This window comes from Martes martes, assembly GCF_963455335.1.
Source record: "Martes martes genome assembly, chromosome: 6".
NCBI lineage: Eukaryota > Metazoa > Chordata > Mammalia > Carnivora > Mustelidae > Martes > Martes martes.
The window spans coordinates 129,411,670-129,439,250 of record NC_137893.1 but is presented as its reverse complement, the minus strand read 5'-3'; the positions used below and the strand labels follow the sequence as shown (position 1 = coordinate 129,439,250).

The window sequence follows — 27,581 nt, the reverse complement described above, 5'->3', positions numbered from 1 at the left end:
ACTGAACTTTTACTAGCTTTTAGAAGAATTTTTTTTCAACTCTTCATTTCCTGAGCCAAAAGATTAATGAAATCACAGCCACAAAAACGGGATGGGCCTGCTACCAAGAAACAGCAAGCTGCTTGCACTGAAGTCAATCGAACATTCATGAGAAGAGATGGTCTCAAACAACTTAGTACCAAACCATAGAGTTTTCCAACCTCTTGAGTCCATCTCCATCAAGTAGAGATAAAGCAGAAAGAAACCTGACAGCAGCCCAGAACACTGGGTTTCCATTTGGTCAGACTGAGGCAAAAAGCTACCACAGTCCATGTCTCTTCGCTACAAGGCCACGCTCAGATGCTGGGCCGGTGGAAGTTCTGTGCCCAAAGTACTTTAGCAAAGGAAGGACAACTAGAGGGGCACAGGCGAGAGCTGTGATTTTGTGCTTTAAAGAAATGACCCCAATTTCTCACAGTAAACACAAACACATTATGTGAAAGGATTAAATACCAACAAAATAGGACAGGAGATCAGACACATCGACACCGACAAAGTTACGTCCCTGCCTTTGAGTCAAGACCCAAACCCCGCCTCCCCAGATGGAAAGTAACTGTACCAATAATGAAAATAATAAATCCGTGGGCACTTCAAACCTGTCAAGCACTCAAAATTCAACTGCAGTCAAAGTCAGCAAGTAGCCCTCTAAGTTTGCTTAAGAATAGGCTCCTTCCAAGCCTTCAGGTGAGAAAGACAGGAACGGGGAAACACGGTTTCAAACAAGTTTGCCAGGAATATCAGCAGTGGTTACTGGTCGGTACAGCCTGCGGCCCTGAATCCAAACAAGGAAACGGTCTATCAGCAAGACAGTTACCAGAAGAATGTCCCTCAAATTAGAATCCCCCAACAGTCCCAAATTTTGGGGTCTTACAAGCCACTTCCTCCCCGCAGCAATGCCAATGAGAATATATTGTTCCTATTATCTTGCTGACACTACTTCTACCCAGGAGACATTGATTACAAATTTTGTAACTGCATTAGATTCAGCAAAAGAGAACACTGAAAAGCTTAACCCCCAGACACACCTTGTCTGAGAGTAAGATCAAACACATATGAGAAAGGGAAGATACTGAAGATAAAACCCCCAAACACATACAGAATTGCTAAGTCGCTTTCTCTCTGGCTAACTGTAGACTATTTCACAGGGGCTACTGTTGTAGTTCACTGAAATTACATTTTGGATTTTGAACTTTTTTAAAGTCAGGAGGGGAGGAAAATGTGAACAATAATAAATAAATACGACCTAAAATTTTAAAAGCTCAGCTGACGGTGCCCCACCCTCCCCTAGTAGCCCACCAACCATAAAACAACCAGGTGCAAGCTTCAGTTTCAGGGAAACTAAATTTATTTGTAGCAATTGTTTCTGATGCAAGGGCTAAAGCAGACATTTCCAATAGAAAATTTATGGTAAGGAAAACTAAAAGTTGATCATTTCTTTGGAATTCCGTGCTCTGTTGCAATGGAAGCTTACCGCCAATCCTGCCCCAGCCACATAGCTTCCCAGCACCGGAAGTGACAACTGCTGTAGTCTCGCAGTCGCTTGGGTCATAAACCCTGAAACCATCCCTCAGTCATACGTCTCCCATATTCCCTTAGCGCATCCAGTTCGCTCCACTCTGTTAAACCTAGAATTCCGCCACTGCCATGTCCGCTGCTACTGTGTGAGAACCGAGCCATCGCCAGCTCTCACACGGGTTACTATAGTAACCGACCCCTGGTCTCCCACCCTCGCTTCCGACTCAGGTCCCCACCAAGGCCAGAGAGAGCGAGAGCCTTCCGAAACACAAGTCAGAGCATATCATTCCTCTGCTCGAAACCCTCTAATAGCCTCGCACCACCTGATCTCTTTCTCGGTTATGGGAACCTCTTGTTTCTGGAACATTTCAGGCACACTTCTGCCTCGGGGGCTTCACACTGGCTGTTTGCTTTGCCCGGAACACTCCTCTCTCCTGACACGCACATGACTCACATTCTTCAAGTATTTGCTTGAATGTAGCTGCTCCGTGCGGCCTGTTTTTCAACTGCAAACTCCCACCTCCCCAGGCATTCTCTCTGTTCAGCATTATTTCTCACCACAGAATTTACCACCTATTGATACATTGTTTTTTTGTTTATCTGTGTAATGTCTTGCTTTCAAAATGTGAAGTACCTGAAGGTGGTAATTTTTCAGTTATGTTTCCTGCTGTATCCCTAGCACCTAAAACACTCAAATATTCGATGAATGAGCGAAAAGGCCAAAGAGCCAATTGTGAAATAGCTGCGATGTCTTCACTCAAGAGAGTAATAAAGACGAGGAGTAAGGGCATCCCAAACCAGCAGCAACAGCACAGAGTCCCAGTGGATGATGACATCAAGAGCCAACTGAAACCTCTTAGAAGCAAAACTCTCTTCTACAGAAACTGTGGCCCTGGGATCAGAGGATTTCAGATGGATCTCTGGTAGGTACGAGCAAAGCGAAAACAATCCGCCCAAGTCTGTCCAGGGTGCCTTGACGTTTACGTTAAGACTACGGATGTTGGTCACATTTAAACATTCATGATGCTTCCAAAAACGTATTGCAGGAGAAAAAAATACATATAAAAATAAAATTATATAAAGCTCTTCATTAAAATAGTAGTTTAAATAAATCCTTTCTATCAGTACCACCTGGAGGCAGTGAGAGGCTCTAGACAGGAGAGCTTAGAGCTTGTTACATGATTACATGAGAATACGTGACCCCGTCTTCATGACACCGCCGTGTGAACCCCTTCCAGACGCAGCTCACCGCGTGGGCGGGAAAAGCGACTGATGGAAGATTATTCTGTGTCTCGAGTTCTCGTTCTATTTGCCCTTTTTCATCTTGGCTGTCTTCTCCTTTCTTTTTTTCACATGCTTTGGAATTTTGTTTTTTCTTTTCTCTCTCTGGGCTTCCTTGACCATCTTTTTTCTTTCCTGTAAAACAAAACAAAACAAAATAAAGAAAGAAAGGAACCTGCAGTTTTCATTCAAGAGTATTCATTTTACTATTACAACTAAGTAAAAAAATGTATATGAAAGGATAAAAGTGAGTATAACAGGAAAAGATGAAAATGATTAGGATGGGGTGGTGCAGTTTGGTTCCAAATTTGTCTCTAGGGTTTCTTATAGAAATTTGAAGAGTCCCAAACAGAAATATCTGGGAGGACTATTAAATGTTTGCAACTATTTCTTCACAAGTTTCATATTCTAACAGAAACAAAGGTTGGAAAGAGACAAAGTATTTGCAGTAGACTGAGAGAAAATGTGAGCATTAACTTGGGTAAGTCTCTCAGAAGTTTCAGGGACTAGAACGTTGTAGGGTTTAAAGGCTTAAGCTAAGAATGAGCAGTAACATTTAGACAGCAATCATGTATCATTCGTCTCATGCTGATGGCTAAGAGTGGAATCAGTCTTTTAGATTCTGGAAACACCGGCTTAGTTGCAAATCCCCTTCGAAATGGCCCTTCAGTATTTCACCACGGGACAACTCCAACATCAGTTGTGTTTCAAGTGAATGACAATCATTTCTAATCAATGAATTCAGTGTGTCCTCTCTCTAGGCAGTGCCCAGGGAGCTCCTAACAGAAGCCCAATCTCCACACGATGTGACCTCCAAAGGCAAAGCTCACGCGTAGAAACTAGCACTGCGGGGCGCCTGGGTGGCTCAGTGGATTAAGCCCCTGCCTTCGGCTCAGGTCATGATCTCAGGGTCCTGGGATCGAGCCCCGCATCTGCCTCAGCATCCCTGCTGAGCGGAGAACCTGCTTCCCCCTCTCTCTCTGCCTGACTCTCTGCCTACTTGTGATCTCTCTCTGTCAAGTAAATGAATAAAATCTTTAAAAAAAAAAAAAAAAAAGAAAGAAAGAAACTAGCACTGCAACTATAAGTACTTACTGATCAATAATGTTTCCAGCAATTATGATCTACTAATCTAATCATCTAATCTTGAGCTCAGAGAAACGAAACTGGCTTTGCTGCCATACTGAAGAACAAGAGAATTTTCGTCCTCGGCTCACCTTTTTATCAACTTCAGTGTCAGCAGTGGGTTTCCTGGAGCAGGCCTGGTCTTCCTGCTCTTCAGTGTCTGTGTCAGAACACTCAGAGCTTCCAGCATCTTCTGAATCGGAACAAGCCTCTTCCTTAGCCTGATTGTCTAGAAGTGCAGGGACCTTGAAAATATTACAAAACCACATTACTCTAAACCACTATTGTCCAATGTGTTAATGCTAGAATTCAGATTTTTCAGCCTTCCAGGTATACGATGAACAATCACGTCCCGTAGTGAAACATCGAGAACAACAGAATCGACATCACAGAGGAAGCGAGGAAGCAGCACAACAAGTGAGGCTCCAGAACACACCCAAATGAAGGAACCGGGGCTTCACGGGGTGACCCAGATCACCGACAGAACTGAGCTGGGGTTTGGGAGGATGAGAAATACAGACAGAAGTGAAGAAATAGAGATTTATTTGGATAACTTCACAGCTGTTTTCCTATGAACTGAATTTCAAGCAACACTTACTATTAATCCAATCAAGAGGGAAAACAATATTTAAACAAGAGAAATTTGTGCTTTTTCTCCCCGAGGAAGTTTAGTAGTTTTTAAACGAGCAGGAACCATTTTTAAAAAAACAAGAGATTTTCCTTTCATAAGAAAAAAGGATCTTTAAAAGGCAATTGTACAGAAAGGTTTTCTAGCCAGTTTTCACAAAACCTTCATGGGCTGGCATTCAAGGCACGACCGCCCCATAGCACTTACTAGATGTAAAACATACTGAACGTGTTTTCCTAATTCAATTCTTCCAAAAACAGAGACACAGTAAATTTTCGAAAATCAAACTATGATCCTTCATATTTAAGCCTTTAATTAAGAATATTAAAATAGGTTCGCCTGGGTGGCTGAGTCAGTTAAACGTCTGCCTCTTGATCGCAGCTCAGGTTTTGATCTCAGAGGAGTTCAAGCTCCACACTGGGCTCCATGCTGGGTGTGGAGACTTTCTTTCTTTAAAAGATTTTATTTATTTACTTGGGAGAGAGAGAGTGAGACAGTGAGGGAGAGAGAGAGAGAGAATGAGCATAAGCAGGGGAAGGGTGAAGGAAGGGGCAGAAGCAGAGGGAGAAGCAGGCATCCTGCTGAGCAGGGAACTCAATGTGGGACTTGATTCCAGAACCCTGGGATCATGACTTGAGCCGAAGGCAGATGCTTAACCAACTGAACCACCCAGGCGCCCCACATGGAGCCCATTTAAAAACAAAACAAAACATTAAAATAAACAAAAAGTGCCTTTATTTTTGCTTATGTTAGAGTTAATCCACACCATTCTAAAAATGTAAAACAAAACAAGATTGTTTCGAGAAAAAACACTACAGGAATCCAGAACTGTAAGACTGCTAAACCCGTGAGAATGGTCTGGAACAGGTTTTATACTAGTAGGAGACCAGATTCCCTTGTTGTTGTTAACTGTGAAAACATCAAGAAACACCTGGTTATCATTAAAAACTCCATAAATAAAGACCAGGATATAAAAAGTATCAATGCCTCAGCAACAAAAACAGAACAACTGAGAGGCAGAAATAAACCACAAATTCCTGTAATTCACTTTTATGGTTAAAAAAAAGTGAACACAAATACAGCATTTCTGAAAATGCCCATAAACTTCGAAAGTATCTATACTAGTAATACTACTGTTAGTTTAATTCTAGTATGCAGTAGGATTTATACACTTCCAAAGGGTATTTGTGTAAATGAGCAGTAACACAAGTTCTTATACCTTCTGAACTCCAGACAGATCTTTCTTCAATCCTGTAACCGTCTGGTACAGAATCTTAAAACGAGAAAGACAAAAAGAAGAATCAACATAAAGCTAGGCAGTGAAAAACACACATCGTAATATTACAAGTGAACACTGTGGGCTCATAATCTTCTATGATTATTAAAAGGTGCTTAAATTTATCCCCTGGCTAACACAGCAAGTTTATAGCATGGTGTATCATTCTTGCCCACCAAGCATATAGGCATTAGCAACCTCTGGCCCACAACCCACCCACAGCCTGACGGATTTTACAAATGAACCTCTGCCACCAATTTTATAATAGAAAACTCTAACTTTGATTCTCAAATAAATGGAATGTATTCTCCTTCCCAAAATAACTCCATTCTTCTCTCAGTATTAGGAATCATGAAAAGCTGTGTTCAATTTTTATTAAAGGGCTTTTAATTTCATCAATAAAAACTTGGAGAAAATTTTTTTTCTTATCTTATAATGACCTATATAATAACCTCAATTTTGCTTCTTAGCCTGAGAAGTCTAAAATATTTACTATCTGGCCTTTCCACAGGAAGAAATGTTGCAGACCTTGAAATATGTATGTTAATGGACCTAGTGTAATAGTTATTTACAACCCAGACTTTACACAGATCTTCCATTTTCTGCAAATATAGTCTGTTGGACTCAAATGTGCCATTTTATTTCACAAATACCAGTGAATTCCCTTTACATCCAATGGGCACAGAGGACCTATCAATACGAAGGGAATGAGTCATCTCAGAAGATCAGAAGCCAACATTCAAGATGGCAGGTGTGGGACAGGAGCTTCCTCTATAAGATATAAGATATAAATATCTATAAGATATTTATCTACAAGATAAATCTACATGCAAACCAAGCTACTCACATTGTCCTGTTGGGCATTCATGGCCATGTCCTCTTCCTTCAATTTCATCATTATATCCATATCCCTTTCATAATTCTTTACTTCATTCAAGGTTCTAGGAATATATGCTCGCTTAAACACCTAACAGAGAAAAGGAAAATCAAAACGGTTATTCACCTGCTTCTCTCATTCCCTGAGCATCCCACACCCATCCCATCAGAGGAGTCCATCACCATCTACAGCACTGATTCTCAGCCAGGCACTCTGCACACAGTCGCATTGCTGTGGGCATCCCAAAAGGACTTTGTTACTAATGATAAAACGTGAAATGCTTGGAAGTGCCCTCCTTCCCCTTGTTTGCATTCCCAAAAGCTTTTGAGTGGGAAAGAAAGGAATGGAGCTGCAGGTAGCAAGTACTGCCCTGGCCATGCCTTACAAAGGAACATGTTCTTACATGGAAATCTCACCTACTATAGTGAAAATTCACAAGTGCTGATAAATACAGGGTGCCTTATATTCATCCATCACACTAATAATCTGAGAACTTTTGATAAAAAGTCCACTATAGGGGCACCTGCGTGGCACAGTTTGTTGAGAGACGGACTCCTGGCTTCAGATCAGGCCCCGTGTCAGGCTCTGCGCTTAGTGTGGAGTCTGCTTGAAATTCTGTCTCCCTCTCCCTTTGCCCCTCCCAATTGTTCTCTCCCTCTCTCAAACAAATAAATAAATCTCTAAAAAATACCCTGATCCCCAAGATTAAAATAATTTTCTTTTTCACCACACATAAATATTTAAAGTCTACAATGGTACCAAAATCAACATTTAAATCATTTAAAAATTCACATTTGTGAACGGAAATGGGCTTTTCCTTCTTGAATCATGTTTCAATGGGTTCTTTAAAAATGTTCTCTATCTGAGGCATGATATGCCCTAATTTCAAACTACACTGCAAAGCTATAATAAGGGACACCTGGGTGGTGCAGTCAGTTAAACGTCTGCCTTCAGCTTCGGTTGTGATCCCAGGGTTCTGGGGTCGAGTCCCCCACCGGGACCCCTGCTCAGCAAGGAGCCTGCTTCTCCCTCTGCCTGCCGCCCCTCCCACCCACCCTGCTTGTACTCTTGTGCTCGCTGTCTCTCTCCCTCTCTCTTGCTCACTCTCTGGTAAATAAATAAATAAAATCTTTTAAAAAAAAAAGTTGTGGGGCGCCTGGGTGGCTCAGTGGGTTAAGCCTCTGCCTTCGGCCCAGGTCATGGTCTCAGGGTCCTGGGATCAAGCCCCACATCGGGCTCTCTGCTCAGCAGGGAGCCTGCTTCCTCCTCTCTCTCTGCCTGTCTCTCTGCTTACTTGTGATCTCTGTCAAATAAATAAATAAAATCTTTAAAAAAAAAAAAGTTGTAATAATCGAAACAGCACATAGCACTAGCATAAAAACAGACATGTAGATTAATGGAACAGAATAAAGAGTCCAGAAATAAGCCCGTGCATATATGGTCAATTAATTTACAACAAGGGGATATGAACATGTAACAGGAAAGGACAGTCTCTTCAGTAAATGGTACTGGGAAAACTGGACCGCCACATGCAAAAGAATGAAACTGGACGACTATCTTACCAAACAAAAATAAACTCACAAAGAGCAAAAACCTAAATGTAAGACCTAAGACTTTAAAATTTCTAAAAGAAAACAAAGATAGTAAACTTAAACACAGTCTTAGTAGTATTTTTTTGGATCTTTCTCCTCAGACAAGGGCAACAAAAGCAAAAACAAGCAAATGGGGCTACATCAAACTAAAAACCTTATCAGAGCAAATGAAACCATCCACAAAATGAAAAGACAGTCTGGGGCGCCTGGGTGGCTCAGTGGGTTAAAGCCTCTGCCTTTCGCTTGGGTCATGATCCCAGGGCCCTGGGATCGAGCCCCGCATCGGGCTCTCTGCTCAGCGGGGAGCCTGCTTCCTCCTTTCTCTCTGCCTGCCTCTCTGCCTACTTGTGATCTCTCTCTCTCTCTCTCTGTCAAATAAAAATAAAATCTTTAAAAAAAAAAAGAAAAGAAAAGAAAAGAAAAGACAGTCTACCAAGTGGGAGAAGATAATTTGCAAATGATGTATCTGATAGAGAGTTAATATCCAAAAGATATAAGGAACTCAAAAAACTCACCACCAAAAAACAAAATAAAACAAAACAAAATGATTTAAAAAATGGGCAGAGGACCCAAACAGAGATTTTCCCAAAGACATAGAGATGGCCAACACACCCATGAAAACATGCTCAGCCTCACTGCAGAGATACACATCCGAAGCACAATAAGAGATCACCTCGCACCAGGCAGAATGGCTATTACCAAAAAGAAGTAAGTGCTGGCAAAAATGTAGAGAAAAGAGAACCCCCATTCACTGCTGGTGGGAATACAAAATGGTGTAGCCACTATGGAAAACCGTACGGAGGTTCCTCAAAATATTAAAAATAGAACTACCACAAGATTCAGCAATTCTATTTCTGGGTATTTATCCAAAGAAAACAAAAATACTAATTTGAAGAGATACATACACCTCTATGTTCATTGCAGTATTATTTACAATAGCCAAAGTAAAGATGAAGCACACTAAGAGCCCATTAATAAAGAAAATGTGTGTGTGTGTATATATGTATATGTATACATATATATGTATATAAAATAAAACATTACTCAGTCTTAAAGAAGAGTGAAATCTTGCCATTTGTGACAATATGGATGGACCTAAGGGTATTATGCTTAGTGAAATAAGACCAAGAAAGACAAATACTATATGATTTCACTTATATGTGGGCTCTTTAAAAAAAAGCAAATGAACAAACAAAACAGAAACAGGCTCAGAAAAACAGAGAACTGGTGGGGGTGCCAGATGGGGAGAGGATGGAGGAATGAGAAGGAGATTAAGAGTATAAACTTCTAGGTTTAAGATAAATAAATCACAGGTATATAAAAGACAGCATAGGGAATATAGTCAGTAACATTATAATAATATATATGGTGAGAGATCGTAACTAGACTACTCAGTAATGTACATAAACGCCGAATCACCGTGCTGCACATCTGAAAGTAATACAGTACCGTGCACGAACTATTCTTCAAACAAATAAGTAAAGCTCTCTGTCTAGGACAATGTGCTAATAGGCTGCTGAGTGGAATGATGTAATGAAATGTAATTTATCCAATTTGGTTCAGTTCAATTATGTACAAGGAAATATTCTCATCATCTGAAAACTGCTTCTCTCTTAAAATCAAGTTCATGACCTAATATGTCCTTAAAAAACAAAAACTCAGAAGTGTTTCCTGCGACTGTGGATAAATAATCCATCTTACCTCTTCATCCACATGATCTTGGCTGGACCGTTCTTCCTTGGTCCTTTGAGATGCTATTTCCATGGCCTTGGAAAGAAATTAAAAGTTACATTCCTTTCTATTCGACCTACAGAAGATGCATCCATTTCTGAGTTTTAGTATAAACCTGCTCTCATCTTTCTCAGTTTCACCTCTCACTTCTGAGAAAAAGGACTCCGAGGCCTGGGGTGATATAGGTTGGCTCTCTCTGTCAGACCTCACCAAAAAGGCTGCTCTCAGCTCAAAGGTAACAGCATAAATCAAACTATTTAACCCTGGGGAATCCCTACCCCTTTCCTCAAGAGTGAAACTGCCTTTCCTAATTTTTTTTTTTTTCAAGATTTTATTTATTTGAGAGAGAATGCAGGGAGAGGGGCAAAGGAAAAGGGAGATAGATGCAGATGCCCCGCTGGGCAGGGACCCTGGGACCACGACCTAAGCCAAAGGCAGATGCTCAACCAACTGAGCCACCCAGGCGCTCCTAATTTTTTTTTTTTTTTAAGAAGTCTCCACGCCCAGTGCAGGGGGTTGAATTCAAGACCCTACTTTTCCTAATTTTTAAATGATTAGCAAAAATATTTACTAAAGGACAACTGAGACCCAAAGAATGGAAGAACCACCCTTTAATTCTGTAGCAATCAATGAACAGAATCAAAGAGGAAAAGTGGACTGTCCTCTAGTTTCGAGCATGTGTGTCTAACGCTGCAGAAAAATAAACTGCCAGAGGAATCTCTTTGAGCAGTGGCTGCAGCTAAGGTGACAAAGATTCTATGAGAGTCTCTGGCCTTGGAAAACTGGAGATTTGTTCTCTACTTGGAATACATAGAAAAAAGGAAAGAATTGTACTAGGATTTTTGGTTTCTTCATTCAGACACTAAAATTAGTGCTAAAAAATTTAGGAATAAAAACGGTATGTATTTATTCAATTGACATACATAATTTGCTCAGTGAGTACGAGGTATAGATTAGGTACTGGTAATACAAGAAATCAGCCTGCTGCCCCTTATGGGCTCGCCATCTAGCAGAGGCTGAAAACATTAAAAGGAACTTAATAACAAGAGTGCCGGGTGGCTCAGTCTGTTAAATGTCTGACTCTTGATCTCAGCTCAGGTCTGGATCTCAGGGTTGTGAGTTCGAGCCCCAGCAGTATGGAGCCTACTTAAAAAAAAAAAAAAAAGTGAAAAAAAAAAAAAAAAGAACTTAATGACAAGTGAGGCAGTTTGACCACTTCTACTATAGGCTCACAAGATCTGGGAAATACAACTGTGGAAACAATGATTTCTGCCTGATTTCTCCTTGAGAAAATTCTGTGAATAGAGCTCTAATGTGGCCAACAAGCACGTGAAAAGATGCTCAACGTCACTCATCATCAAGGAAAGGCAAATCAAAGCTACGATACTCCACACCTCACACCCGTGAGGACAGCTACTACGAGAAAAGAAAAGACCAACACAGGGCACCTGGGTGGCTCAGCGGCTCAGTGGGTTAAGACTCTGCTTTCAGCTCAGGTCATGGTCTCAGGATCCTGGGATCGAGCCCTGCATTGGGCTCTCTACTCAGCAGAGAGCTGCCTCCCCCTCTCTCTCTGCCTGCCTCTCTGCCTACTTGTGATCTCTCTCTCTGTCAAAAAAAAAAAAAAAAAAAAAAATCTTAAAAAAAAAAGACCAACACAAAAACAAAACCAGAACATAGTGAGGATGTATGTGGAGAAATTGGAACCATCTGCACAGTGTTGGGCTGGAATGTAAAATGGTTTCACTGCTAAGGAAGACAGGATGGCAGTTTCTCAAAAAAAGTAGAATAGAATTACTAGCTAATGCAGCAACTGCACTTTTGGGTATCACCCGAAGGAACTGAAAGCAGGGTCTTGAAGAGAGACTGGTGCTACCCATGTTCACAGCTGCATTATTTGCAACACGCAAGGGGTTTCAGAAGCACCCCCAGTGTCCACGCAGACGGATGGATGCACAGGGTGTGGCTTTTCACCATGAATGAATCTTGAGGGAACTATGCTAAGGGAAACAAGGAACTAGAAAAAGGAAACAAAACAGCATGGTTCCACTTATGGGAGGTACTTAAAGTAGACAACCTCACAGACAGAAAGCAGAAGGGGCTGGGGGCAGGGAGAAATGGGGAGTTAACGTTTAATGGGTATGGATTTTGTATTTTACAAGATGAGAAAGTTCTGGAGATGGACAGTGGTGATGGTTGCACAACAGTGTGAATGTACGTGATGTCACTGGACCATACACTTACACATGGTTACAATGGTACGTTTTACACTATGTGCATTTTGCCACACTGCAAAAGTTCTATGATTCGAAAAGGCCTCTGAGAAACAAGGGAAAGACCAGAAGCCAAACAAGTTTCTCGCTGAAGATTCATGAACTTTGGTGGTCTATGTGATCTTGCCCAATGCTTCAAGTCAAGAAACCTGGCTTTCCCATTGGCTTTTTACTGTTCTGATTCCCTATGTGTGAAATCAAAGGAAGGGCTCAAGAAGCTATTGAAAGGAACATACACTGAGCAATTAGAGTCCCTCTGATTTGCACGTGAGTGCAAATTGCTATTTTCTGTTCTTTCCTTTTCTCACCCCATCTCACCTTTGAGAGGTAAGCATCCATGTTCTCATGTGTAATGGACGGATCTGTGACAAATTCAAAGAGTTCCCGCACAGTCATCACAGCAACACTGTGCTTCAAAAAGAAATCTGTTGGAAGGAAAATACAGTACAGCCTTAGGAGGAGAAAGATTATTATTCCAACTATTTTATGAAGAAACAAAGAGAAGAAGAAAAATATACCATCTTCCAGCAAATGCTGGAAGCATCACTACATGATTTAGTGCCATGATTTGGTATCAGGAGAACCAACAGACACAAACAACTTGGTAGGAAATTCCAATTTCCACTCACCGTTGACATTGGCACAGTCCTTTCTTAAGAACTCCAAGGCATGTGGGTGGTCATGCTCTACGGACTGAGAAACGTCAATGATGTACACACCTCCGCTGTGATACCTGTGGGCCAGACACGCAGGGACTTGGGATCAACTACTTTCCTGCATTTTTTTTGTTCAAAATAATTCTATCTTAAAAGCAAGGGATGGGGTGCCTGGGTGGCTCAGTGGGTTAAAGCCTCTGCCTTCAGCTCAGGTCATGATCTCAGGGTCTTGGGATCGAGCCCCGCATCGGGCTCTCTGCTCAGCAGGGAGCCTGCTTCCCCTCTCTCCTCCGCCTGCCTCTCTGCCTACTTGTGATCTCTCTGTCAAATAAATAAAAAAAATCTAAAAAAAAATTTAAAAAAAGAGCAAGGGAAACAACCAATAGAACGAACAAGGTGAGTAAGGTAAGAGGCCACTCTGACTAGCAGGAGATGAAAACTGAGACAATTTCCAAAGTCCTGTAAGTCTGTTAAGGATCAGCTGGTCAGTTCTGTGACTAAGGCCACCGTAGGGCACAGAATACATCCTACACTATGACCATGTGAAAGCCAACTTGAAAACTCTAGAATTTAAAAATGACTTCTTGGGGGCACCTGGGTGGCTCAGTCATTAAGCATCTGCCTTTGACTCAAGTCATGATCCCAGGGTCCTGGGATGGAGGGCCGGGTTGGGCTCCCTGCTCAGGTGGGTGTCTGCTCCTCCCTCTCCTCTCCGCTCGTGTTCTTTCTGTCTCTGTTTCTCTCTCAAATAAATAAACTTTAAAATAAAATTAAAATGACTTCTTGCTTTGGATTTTATTTTCTTGAAGGTCATGAAGTGCTGTACAGGAGGTTCCTAAGGGACAAAACACACTCACAGCATGTTAAATTCACTGAGATCTGCGTGGACAAGTCTGGCATCTTGATACATTCTTCTCATATACTGGATGAGCTGTAGATACAACTCCCGAGCCTTGGATTCTGATAACTGGACGTTTTTCAACAGTGGCGCTGGCCTTGAATACAAATAAAACGAACTAAGATAAAATGCCCCAGAACAAGTTTTCTTGCTTTATACCACACATGGCTACATGGGCTTCTTTTCAACAACTTATCACCGAACAACTCTATAACTACAGATGTACCAATCCAAAAAGTTGTCTAGAAACGGGTGTTCTCCCAGCTTACTGTTTCAAAACATTCCTCAAAAGAGGGTGAACTTTGTTAACTGAAGCATTCTGAGACTTTAAAAGGTAGCATAAATGAGTAACTCTATGCAGGAGTACAGCAGAAAAGATTCACACAAAAAAATTCCAAGATGAAAGGAGCAATTTAAATGGGAAAGAGTCCTATACTGGATTATTCAAAGCACTTAAAAATACACTTCTGAAAAAAAAATTTAAAAAAATACACTTCCGAGCATGTAATGCTTAGGCCTTCCACGTACTCACATGTCATCTTTACCAATGAAGCCCATGACAAGAACATGACTTCTCAGCAGGATAGGTTCTGGGCATGGGATCTGCGCTGTGGTTAGCCTGTGGTATTCAAAGACAAAAGGACGAGGGAAAAGGTGACCCAGTATCCAAAACAAATGACAACAGCTACAGAACACAAGATTAATACGGCTGTTAGGAAACAGCATCAACATGTCTCAATGGTGTTACTGCATTTCAGAAACTCAAAGACCCCAGAGATTTTGGGTAGCACCATGATGCACAACCAAGAATGACAAAACACTGGCAATTAATCTACATCTCACCGCCTCTAAGGCTCAGCCCGATTCCAGAGATGTGAAACTGTGAATTGTGCATCTTGGAATTGGTGAATTACAGCAGATCTGTCTTCTGAGTTGATTAGCCTCAACAATGATTAATAAAACAGTTGGACTCAGGGGACCTGGCTGGCTCAGATGGTAGAGTGAGCATGTGACTCTTGATCCTGGGGTAATGAGTTATAGGCCCATCCACACTGGGTATAGTTTACTTACAAAACAAAACAAAACAAAACAGGTGGACTCATACATAATAGCTAGCTGAACACAGGAAGATTTCAAAAGTACTTTCAAAACAAGTATTTAATACTAAAACATCCAATGTATGTCATTAATGCACTGCAGATAAAATGTTAAAAAGGTATTTGAAAGAGGGGAAAAACTTCAAAAGAAATTTTTTTAAGATTTTATTTATTTATGACAGAGAGACACAGCGAGAGAAGGACACAAGCACAGGGAAGCTGGAGAGGGAGAAGCAGGCTCCCTGCTGAGCAGGGAGCCCAATGTGGGGCTCGATCCCAGGATGCTGGGATCACGACCTGAGCCAAAGGCAGACACCGAATAACTGAGCCACCCAGGCACCCCAAAACTTCAATTTTTTGAGAAAACCTGGTCTCAGCTCAATAAGCTGCCCTCACCTGATATAAAAATGTCAGCACAAAGAATGGATAAATATGTCCAAGACTGGACTGAAATCAGAAAAAGGAAACCATGATAGAGTTTGGGTCCTAACAAAATTGTCTAAAACTCCAATGCCTATAAAAAATGACACATCAGGGGCACCTGGGTGGCTCAGTGGGTTAAGCCTCTGCCTTCAGCTCAGGTCATGATCTCAGGGTCCTGGGATCGAGCCCCGCATCGGGCTCTCTGCTCAGCAGGGAGCCTGCTTCCTCCTCTCTCTCTCTGCCTACTTGTGATCTCTGTCTGTCAAATAAATAAATAAAATCTTTAAAAAAAAAAAAAAAAGACACATCAGTCTCAAAACCCGACAGTGTCATTTCCCTACTTAAAATCTTGCAACAGCCCCCTATCATCCTCAGTATAAATTTTAAATGCTTTCACATGGCTTCCAAGGTGCTTGGAATGACCCAGCCTTGCTGAATAAATATGAATTTTTCCTTTGGGTTCCCCAAACAGAGAAGACAAGGTAGTTCTTATTTGTCCAGGAATGTGCTGGATCTAACAGTAATGAACAGCACTCCGAGTCCCCACTTTTGGACAGAACCACCGTGGGATGTGCCAGCAGGAAGGAGCGAGGGCCAGTATGGTGGACATAGCACAGCCACAAACCCCAGACAGTCACCTGATTAAGTTCCTCATTTCTTTTTCTGCCCAGGTTTTCACCATTTTTCTGGGGTTTCCTTTACAATAACCATGACGAAATCTTGAACGAGAAAAATATTTGTTATTCCAATCATTCCATTATTCCAGATTGTATTTTAGGATAGAGAAATTAGGGCAACTGGAAAAAGAATCAGAGCTTACCTGAATTCCCCACTTACATACTTATCCCGATCTTTGAACACCAAAATAGAAGTTTTGTAAATTTTGATTGCTCTGCTCTCTCCATTTGCCGTGCTAGCATGGTACACATTCGCCTATTTTGTGTCAAAAACAAAGGACATTTGTGTTAAATAGCTACACATGGTATTTCAATTTTTCACTCTATTCAATTCTATTCTCAAAAGTTAAAAAAAAAAGTCAAGCGAACTGAAGTAACATGTATGAGAAACACCATCATCCAAAACATCGTCACCAAACGGTACAGTAAGTAGGGCTCTAATTTACGTATATAGTAAGATCCAATTTATATACAAACCGTTGCAAACATTTTTGTATCTCAAGTAGGTGAAAAATATTTTAAGACACTCTTACATCTGACTTATAAATTGAGTTTTACTGAGAAGTGCTTCCCACAGAATGAGTTGCTAATTTAAAAATGCCGTGTCTGTCTTTCTCCATATCCATGTGCAAAGGAAAAACGGGAAAGAGATTGGTTGACTCACAGAAACCAGACTAAGCCCCTGCCCCCATTAATAACTATGCAATAAGGACTCGGGCCTGCAGGAATCAGACCATCTGCACTGACCCTGGGCACCCCTGGACCCAGTGATCCAGTATTGTGACGGAGGTGAAAAGGCACAGTGTGTGCCTAACTTCCTCCTCACCCATAAATATTAATAAAGCTGTTTTTGGAAAGAGTAAGCTTTCTGACTTGTGAGGTTTTTTCCCCCTTCCTTTACTTTTTAAAGGCACCATTTATGTACCAAGTGCCTTAGTTCCCTTTGGTATCTGAAGAACACTAACATGAAAACATTTAGGCATCCGAAGAAAAGCTCACTTCTTTTCCTGTGCTTATGCAGCCATTTATCTCGGATATGATTCCTCTAGTCAACATCTTGAATAATATCATTCGTGTTCTAGGATCCAACACCTAAAAAAATGGAAAAAGAAAAAAAAAAGAAGTTCAGAGAGACAGTACCAAGTATTTCTCACTAAAACAGCTGACCATTAATAACCTGAAAAGCTTAAGTACTAGGCCATCCTGGCTGACTCAATGAGAGTATCAACTGTGGTGTTTTCATGCACTCCGATTTTTAGTAAATAAAATGCGACACAAAGGCCAGAAAGACAAGAGACGAACCAAGTTCAGTCATGGAAATTAAAAGTCTGCTAAGTCAGAGGGAAGCAGAAATTAACCATAGACTGACATTAGCTAAGAGAATATAATACAAGTCACATAACTAGGTTTACATTTTCTAGTAACATTAAAAGGAGTAAAAAATAGCAGGTAAAATTTGTTTTATTTTATTTAATCCAATATATCTAAAACACTACCAATTTCAACATGCAAGCGATATAAGAAGTTACCAGCGAGAGATTTAACACTGCATTTTTTACACCAAGCCTTCACAGTCCAGTGTGTTGACACTGACAGCACGTCTCAATTCAGACTAGCTACATCTCAAATGCTCAGTGACTGCTGTACCAGACATGTAACTTTATTAAAAATTTTATTTATTTATTTGACGCAGAGACAGAGATCACAAGTAGGCAGAGAGGCAGGCAGAGAGAGAGAGAGGGAAGCAGGTTCCCTGCTGAGCAGAGAGCCCGATGCAGGACTCAATCCCAAGACCCTGAGATCATGACCTGAGACAAAGGCAGAGGCTTAACCCACTGAGTCCCCCAGGTGCCCCAGACATGCAACTTTAAATCAGGGGTCAGCACCCTATAGCTCATGAGTCAAATCCTGGCCACAGCCTGTTTTTCTATAGCCTGCAAGCTAGGAATGGTCCTTACATTTTAAAAGAGTTGTTTAAAAAAAAGAATTGTGAGCCATAATGCTTAAAGTATTTAACCCCTTAAAGAAGGAGTCTGCACACCTCTGCTACAGATGAGTAAATCAGGAAAAGGGTTCCCTTTGAAGTCAGAGCAATCAATCTTGAGATGGCTGCAGCAATGTTCTGACCCTTTCTATCATCTTTTCAAAAATCTGGGCCAATGCTAACATCCAATCACAACTCTCTACATATGGGAAAATAAAGATAATTCTTCTCCACTTTTGAATAGAAAGAATAAAAACAAGTGTAATTTCTAAACCAAGTAATGAATTTCTAATTGAAAATTACACACACAGGGGCGCCTGGGTGGCTCAGTGGGTTAAAGCCTCTGCCTTCGGCTCAGGTCATGATCCCAGGGTCCTGGGATCGAGCCCCGCATCGGGCTCTCTGCTCAGTGGGGAGCCTGCTTCCCTTCCTCTCTCTCTGCCTGCCTCTCTGCCTACTTGTGATCTCTGTCTGTCAAATAAATAAACAAAATCTTTAAAAAAAAAAAAAAAAAAAAAAAAAAAGAAAATTACACACACACACATATCCCCACTTTGTGGCAGCTACCTATCCTTTGCGAAAGCTCAGAAAAATTCCTGCTGACCTTAAGACAATACAAAAGATTCCGATCTTAATGAATTCTGCTTCCCCACAGAAGAAGGAAGCACTGCATGATGGCCAGAGCGGGGCATGACTCTAATTTATCTGTTAACGGCCCTATTATAAATAAAGCAAAATGTAGATTTGTAAACTCAAAACTACAGGAAATAGTAGTTTCATATAACATTAGCATTAAGCAAGAATGAATGCAAACTATAACCCAAGAGAAAAGTAATGCTCATTTAAAATGAGAGCTTTCAGGGCACTTGGGTGGCTCAGTCGGTTAAGTGTCTGCTTCTGCTCAGGTCGTGATCTCAGGGTCCTGGGATTGAGCCCCACACTGGGCTCTCTGCTCAGCACAGGAATCTGCTTCTCCCTCTGCCTCTGCCCAGCTCATGCTCTCTCTCTCTCTCAAATAAATACAATCTTAAAATAAAATAAAATAAAATAAAGAGAGCCTGCAGCCCAGTGAAATTTTACCTGTTCCACAGTTGCTCTGTCCGCCTTATCTTTGATGCGATACCTAAGCAAAACCAAAAAAGTATATGTAACATTCAAAATTCAGAAGCCAAAATAAAGTTTCCAAATGTATCATTCCCTGAAATTCCTATAAGGGTAGTTTCTTTAATAACAGATTTCATAATCTCATTGTAGTTTCATTGCTCAGTGTGATTCCTTCGTGTCCCCTTAATCATCAATTCAGTTCCCTAGAGCAAAAGGAGCACATCTGCATATTTCATCCATATTTCTGTCCATATTTCAGAAGGATTAGATAAAAAGTACAGCTGGGATAAAGTGAACTATGCTGCAAAAGAGAAAACACCGAGTCTATCAATACTGTCCTTAAATCTTTAATGATTCTATTAATACAGATTAAAATCATTGATACTGCCTTCTCTTTTAGAGTTCCTTTCTACAAAGACACAAGTTTTTACCATCTTAAGATATTTCCTGGGTTCTACATTAAAATGCAAACTCTGGTTGGTTTCAGCTCATACACTAAGTGACTCTATCAGCGCTCATCTAAACTCATAAAGATTCAAACACAAAGATTCAAACAAACACTTCCAGGAAGTAACAAGTGATTATGGCAGTTCTCAAAAAGTTTGTATCTTGGGGTGCCTGGGTGGCTTAGTCAGTTGAGTGTCAGACTCCTGGTTTCAGCTCAGGTCATGATCTCAGGGTTGTGAGATCGAGCTCCTCCCGCCACCCTCCCACACTCTGCACTCAGCAGGGAGTCTGCTTGAGATTCTCTCTCTCCCTCTCTCCCTCCCTCCACGCCAGTGGGGGCGCGCACACTCTCTCTCTCTCAAAACAAATGTTTACAAAATGAAAAGAAAGCTGATTATCTCCTAGGTATAGCAATAAACCAGAAGAAAACTGATTTTTAAGTTCAGTTCTTTTTTTTTTTTTAAAGATTTATTTTAGAGGGAGAGAGTGGACATGTACATGCACAGCCAAGCAGGGGGAGGGGCAGAGGGAAAGAGAGAGAGGCTCCACAACCAGACTCCCACTGACCCCAATGAAGGCCTCGATTTTTTTTTTTTTTAAGGGCTCGATTTTAAGACCCTGACATCACAACCTGTGCCAAAATTAAGAGTCAGACACTTAACTAACTGAACCACCCAAGTGCTCCTCAACTTTGGTTCCAGCACTACTAGTTGTATAACCATAGTAACATTTTCTACAATATATTGTTAATGCCTTAGATTTACTAGGACGTAGAAGTTAGCCAGATCTTAAACAACTGATTTTGAAAAGAATAAATAAAAACTGTTCTTAGTTATATCACTATTCAGTTTTAAATCGCCCCTTGAATTTTTAAAAATATTTCATGGAAAGGAAGAAATTTTAATAAATTCTTAATAGGGAATATTTTTACGCTCTAACATTTTACTTTAAACTAGAATCTATATTTTAGTTTAAAACAATTACCCTCCTGAGAGTATATCTGAATTTCACAAAATTATAGTTTGACCATACACTCTTAAGACTCAGTATTTTCAACTTATAAAGGAAAGGATACCCTCACTTAAGCTAAAAAAAAAAAAAAAGAAAAGAAAAAGAAAAAAATTGGTTTAAGTACACAAAGAAATATCCTTTCCAAAAGATTTATGACCAAGATGCTACTCTATTTGTCTCGAATTAGTCCCCATCAGCCATGTTTTATAGCTAAAATATTACTTACATATCTGCTTCCTTTTGTCTAGACTTTTCGGTGACTTTATTTATGACAGAATCAGTAACATTTAGCTTATCTGAAAATTAAAAAATACACAATGTAAACAACATTTAAGACAAAAAGACAACAGTCTGAATAGAATACTTCCTCCCTCCTCCTTATTTTCTAAATAATTTGTTGTATAGAGAGTATCTTTGAATACTAAAAAAATGTTCATGTTTTTAGAGAAGAGCACAACGCTGTGTCTCCGTAGTGACAAGTGTTGTCACCGTCATCACCACAGCTACAATTTCTGAGCCACAGAAACCCGGACCCAGGCATCCCCCCCAAAATACTTCACCTGCATATGCTGAATTTCAGACACTTGTTCATACTTTACACGACTAATACAGACAACATAACTGCTTGAATTCCAAGTCTAATTCTAAAAACTTCAAGTTTCACTTTAAATTATAGGTCCATGATGGGCTATGAGAGACATGCTAGGTTTATAATGAGTCAACGTCTGCAAGACAAAGATGACCCTGCATTTTTCAAGAGCTGGTGGTTCAAATCAGCATTTGACACTAAATGACTGATGCCTACACACTGAGTGTCTAGTAAAGCGAAATGTACTTAGGTTCTGTATTCTAGCACAGCTGACTCTTGAACAACATGCGTTTCAATTGCCCAGGCCCACTCACATGCAGAATTTTCACAGCATAGGACCGCACATGTATTTCCTCTTCCTTATGATTTAACATTTTCTTTTCTCTAGTTTCCTTTACTGTAAGAATGAAGTATATAACACATATAACATACAAACTGCGCATCTATCCACTGTTTGTGTTATCAGTGAGGCTTCCCGTCACCAGTGGGCTGTTAGTAGTGAAGTTTTTGGGGGAATCAAAAGTTATACATGGATTTTCAACTTTGTGGAGACAGCATCCCAACTTTCACGTTCAAGGGTCAGTGTATTTTCAACATCCTACTATTAGATACTCTTACCATAAAATCTAATACAAAACAGACAAAAACTTGAATAGGCACCTGTAACTTTATAATTCTACAGCAGAGAAAAAAACAGAACTAAAAAAGTCTAAGCTAAAGTCTTTTCCTGAAGCCAGGCTTTTAAGTCACTGAGTTTTTATCTTCTGTAAATGTTATTAGTCAGTCAGCAACAACTGAATACGCTCATTTCTTGATTTAATAACATTTTAATAACACTATGGTTTCTGAAGAACTTCCTCAGAGCCCAAATATATTTTACCAACTCACCTAGATTAATTTTATTTTCAAATTTCCGTAAGACCTTGTCTGCTGGAGTAGACATTTTGGCTGAATTGCAATTGGAAGTCTGTCGATTTGCCTAGAAGAAACGAGTTTCAGAGTTGAAGGCACTAGTTTTAAATAAAGACCTCGGGTTCACTATCACATCCCTTTTTCCTTAGCTCACAGTTAACTATTAAAGCATCAATACTTGAATGAGTACCCCAATAAAAGGTTAAGAATCAATCACATTTAGTGTGCAAGAAATTTTTTAAAGACATCTGAAATAGGACAAAATTACTGTTTATTTTATTTTATTTTTTTTATTTTTATTTTTTTTTAAAGATTTTATTTATTTGACAGAGAGAAATCAGAGCTAGGCAGAGAGGCAGACAGAGAGAGGGGGAAGCAGGCTCCTGCTGAGCAGAGAGCCCGATGTGGGGCTTGATCCCAGGACCCTGAGATCATGACCTGAGCCGAAGGCAGAGGCTTAAACCACTGAGCCACCCAGGCGCCCCCAAAATTAGTGTTTAAAGGAGTCTGTACCATTTGCCTCTTTTCAACCTCTCTACAATGTATCCCTCATTATTATAAATAACAAATTAAAATTAAATGCATTTTTTGTTTGCATTATAGATTCAAAATTTGAAAATGTTCATTTAAACCCAAAGTGTATATAACGAAGGGCTTAGACCAACATGAAACTGGTTCTAAGAATCTCATTGTGGGTCTACTATCACAAGAAAAGGAAAGATTAAGTATAAGACTCAATAACAGACTGGCACTATGCACAAACTTAAGTAATAGCAAAAAGAGAAGAAAGAACCCATAAATAAGAGAATATAGTACAGATAAAAAGCACCCATAATAATTGCTGATTTAATCCTATTATCTCAACTTGGAGGTGTGAGGCTGACTTGTTTCTTGTTTGCACAGGCCTGTTTAAAGTTTTCTACTAAATATAATTTTTTAAAACGTTTCTAAATACAGGTTCACAGTATAAAACAAAGGTAAAATTTTAATCACCTATAATCCCCAACACCCAAGACAATAGTTAACATTTAAGGACATATAACTACTTGTACTTCTAGCTTTGTTGAAAGGGATTACACTCTAAGTTGAAATAGCTCCGTGTCTCACCAATAAATCAATGGAGGAGTTACCAAAACAAGATAAGTGTGAAATTCATCTGGTTATTTTTAATTGCTAGCATTCTAGTCCACAAAATAGTCTTAACAGTCCAAGAAATATTTTTGGCTTTTTTCCCCCTCCATCTCTTTCAGAAACCGTTATGTTCCAGGAAGATGCACCATGCTAATGCTAGGACTATGCAAACTCCTAAAACATTAAGTACTTCCAGCTGAGATGAAGACTTTATGGAGTTTGGTAACTTGCATTTTGTACACAGCAGAGATGGTAGATCATAAACATATGTCATCAATATAGCTTTCCACTGCAATGTATCTTAAAGTCGCATAACATCCCATCAGGGATCCCATGAGGGAAATCAGTCCCTCAGTAATTAACCAAGTTTACGTCCAATGTTTCTCTATAAGCAATACTGGAGGATCATTCTTTTAACATTATTTTTGGCACAATCCTAGAAGAACTGCTGAGTCAAAGCACTTATTTTATGTTTTAAATACCTTTCCTCACATACCAGTTTATCCTCCAAATAACTGTGCTTATTTACTCAATCAGCAATTATAATTTTGGGTCTTGATCAGTTTCATAGAGGAAAAAAATGGCATCTCTACATATTTAATCTGCACTTCTCTAATTATTAAGCAAGTTGAACTTTTTTCTCCACGCTTCCTAACCGTTTGTCGTAAACTGCCTATTTACATCCTTTCCTGTGCACATTTTAAAGCTTGTCATCATAATTTAAATGACTCTTTTTAAATGTACTCATTATGAAAGGAATCTACATCCAGGAAATTACCAGAAATACAAAAAGGATGACGAATGAAAATGGTTAAAACCTGGGGCTACAAGGCAACAAAACCTGATGGAAATCTTTCAGTTAGTCAATCCCAGAAGGACAAAAAGTTCTTTGAAAAAAAGACAACGTAAGCAGTAACAGATGTATAAAACCATTTATAAAATACCTGGGGGTTACTCCTTGCATTTGAGATGTAACTCTTGGTGAGTTTCCCAACTCCATCATCCCAGTCCCAGTCGTCATCATCATCGTACTCCTCCTCTTCCTCCTCCTCCTCCATCTCACCTTCCACCGTCTTCTCAGACACATTCTGCAGGTCTTCAAACAGAACACCATCTTGTTCTCTGATGGTCTTCAGGTCAATGTTTTCACTAGAAATAACAATGTTTCAGCATGTTTTACACATACGTCTAATCGGATTTACACATGTATTTTGTGATACAACAGACTAAATCTATACCAATAAATCTAAAAGTTTTCCTTCCAAAGTACTTCCCCATAAACTCAACACCAAATTGTTTTTCACAGTGCCATTCCCATTGTTTGCTTCTTCTCCTGGTCCTACTAAAAAGAAATACATCCGGTATGAAACCCACTTCTGCCTTAATGAAGTTAGGATTTACGCTGTCACTTTCTCTGCTGAACAAATAGACTCTGACCAACACACCAGACCCACCTCTAGGAAAACCATTCGCAGATAGGCCTTAAAAGGGGGGAAAAAGGCTTTTTGACAAAATTTGAGAATAAGTCTAAAGCAGCCTTACCTTGAGCTTAGTGCCACTCCCACAAAAGGAGCTGTATCAAGATCTGTGTCACACAAAGAACTTTAAATCACCCTTGTTCGTGAAGGGAAGGAATGAACAACACAAACACCACAAATGAGAGTGGGAGTATGCGTGTAATTCCGTATGAGAAGTGGTGAGTCTCCAAACCAGAAAACAGGTCCAGAATAAAAAGGGAGCACAACCAATGGGGTGTTTTCTTACTATGGGAAAATTCAGACCGAGTGCTACCGTATCTTCTTAGTTATTCAAGAGAAGCCAGAAGTGTGGATTTTTGTGGCAAATCCTACTTAACTGGTACATTTAATTTTAACAAAACACTGCATATCAAACAAAATATGTGTCTGCAGGTCATAGTCAATAGAGGAACTACCAGTTTTGACCTCTCATGTAGAGAACAGAGACAGAACCCCATAGAACAGCTGATAATGTGAACTACTAGCTTAAAAAACAGTCAGACGAGAGTTTAGTAAATTCAGATGATCAATCCTGATTATTAATTAGCCACAGCTTACAGGGCTCCAAATCTCCATAAATAAGGATGGGAAGAAAATAATCATTACACACCTGCTATTTATAGTTACTATGATTTTGCAAATACAACCCTTAATTTGATCCTTCAATTGCCAGTAACCTAGAGTGGTATGTTTAAGTTATACTTCATTTGTACCAGAACTTCTCAACCTTGGCTGGACAGTTTTTTTATTCTGGAAGGTCGTTTTGTGCCTCGTAGGATGTTTAAAATCCACCTGTTTATCTTCACAATATCCAGTGATGGTTGGTAAACCAGTGCACACTCATTACTGTCAACTATTCACCAGTGACACTGGGCTGTATTTCACCTTCCTACTTCTTCCCTAAAGCCTTACACATGCTTATCTGGAAACAAAAATCTGCAATTAATTTGAAATAAAATCTTATTTTTCTGGCTAAATCCAATGTAACCTCCCAGTAATGATCATTTGCTCATGGAAGTCTTCCTTATTCCTCACCCAATAAGGAATATTGGGTGAGGCTTACTTACTAAGTAGTAAGCCGAATCTAATACAAATATCAATTGTCTAATCCTTTAATGTTTCCCCTACCATGCAAGCCCTGTGTCAATCAGGGTGGTGTTTATCAATGCATCCCTACCCACGAATGTTAGATCTGAGACACAGAAAATGATCAACATATATTTACTGAAAAAAATCCCCAACTGATTAATAAAAATCCCCAACTGATAATAAAATTATGTAAAGAATTCTTACTGTAAACACAAAGTAAAAACGGTATTCTTGGAATTCCAAAGGAACTCTCAATGTTTCATGTAGGAGTTATCCTTAATTCCTTTTGCCTCACAGCGTAACCCACATCCAATACACCAAATCTTATCACTTCTACCTAAAATATAATCCTATTACCCTATATCTAGCTCCCATCAAGTCTGAACTGAATTACTTTTGTCAATTTTTTTTTAAGAGAGAGAGCTTACATGGTTGGGGTGGGGGGTTGCAGAGGGAGGGAGAGACTCTTAAACAGGCTCCATGCCCAGTGTGGAGCCTGATGCAGAACTCATCTCATAACCCTCAGATCACGACCTGAGCCGAAATCAAGAGTTGGATGCTTAACTAACTGAGTCACCCAGGCACCCCTACTGTATTAATTTTGAACTGCTTCCACTCATGCCCTCCAAAACCACCCTCTCCATAACAGAGCAATTCCTTTAAATCATAAGTCATATTATGTCATTCCCCTGCTAAAATCTCTCTTATGGCTTTCTATTAAAACTTAAATATCCCAACTCCTCAACACTTACAAAGCTCTACACCATCTGGCCCCTTCTCACTTCTACATCCTACCTAGCCATATTCTCAACCACTTCAGTTGTGCTCTAGGTACAATGGCCTCTAAATCTCCCCTTCACAGCCAAGAGCGATACCAACGTCAGGCCTCTGCACTGTTGTCTTTTGCTGAACGGCTGTTCCTTCTGCTCTTCTTGAGATTAGTTCCTTTTCGTCGTTCAAATCTTGACTTAACTCTCTCCTAACATTGTCGTTAGTCTACCAACTGATTTTAACTATTTACATGGTGTCTATTTTTTTTTAATATCTCTAGGTACTCAACTGTCAGTCCCTCCCAAGTACAAGGTAAAATTCACTGACAGCAGGGACTTAGTCTTGTTCATCACCATCTCCAGCGCCGAAGACAGAACCCGGCACACAGTAGGTGCTGAAATATTTCTGAACGCTGAATACAGTTAAAGAGCAAAAATCTGTGTTTCCTAACCGCTATCCCAACCGTGCGTGCCCGCGAAGCTCACTCTGGCGCAAAGCAGGTTATAAAAGACCCGGCTGGGATGCAGAAAGAAGCGGAACAACTACCGGTCTCCCTCAAAAGCCCAAGGGGGCGGTTGGCGGAGAAGACAGCACAATCCCAGCAGAGTCAGTGTCCAACCCACGCCCACCTGTCGGAGGCATCCGCGTCGTCGAACTGCCCCGGGACCACCCGACTCATCAGCAGCCGCCGGTAGTCCATGACGGAAGCGCGCAAAGCCTCTACGCCCGAGGAGGCCGTCCGCCCAGCGCTGGAATAGGAACCCCACACGGACAGTCCTACCCGCAACCCATCAAACCGCCTTTCGGCAGATGCCCGCCTAGCAAACCACTGAGAAGCTCCGAAGCTAAAAGCGAGCGCCACGTGCTAAAAGGGAGATGCACTGGCAACGGGAGGAAGCAGAGTCTCCCCGACCGGAAACTCCCGCCCAACCGGATGT

General features: G+C 40.4%; 1 protein-coding gene across 1 annotated transcript; it reads right to left on the bottom strand.

The window, feature by feature from the left end:
* Positions 1-1,364: 1,364 nt before the first annotated feature.
* On the bottom strand, positions 1,365-27,581 carry RIOK1 (RIO kinase 1). Its single transcript, XM_080806342.1, has 17 exons — positions 27,273-27,581; positions 24,211-24,415; positions 22,112-22,202; positions 20,861-20,930; positions 19,153-19,195; positions 17,088-17,180; positions 16,232-16,344; positions 16,050-16,130; positions 14,424-14,510; positions 13,851-13,988; positions 12,967-13,070; positions 12,656-12,762; positions 10,035-10,100; positions 6,712-6,831; positions 5,808-5,861; positions 4,053-4,205; positions 1,365-2,970 (listed from the first exon to the last, which is right to left on the bottom strand). The coding sequence occupies exons 1-17, from the start codon at positions 27,341-27,343 to the stop codon at positions 2,860-2,862; spliced, it is 1,707 nt and encodes a 568-aa protein (XP_080662468.1). The 5' UTR covers positions 27,344-27,581; the 3' UTR covers positions 1,365-2,859.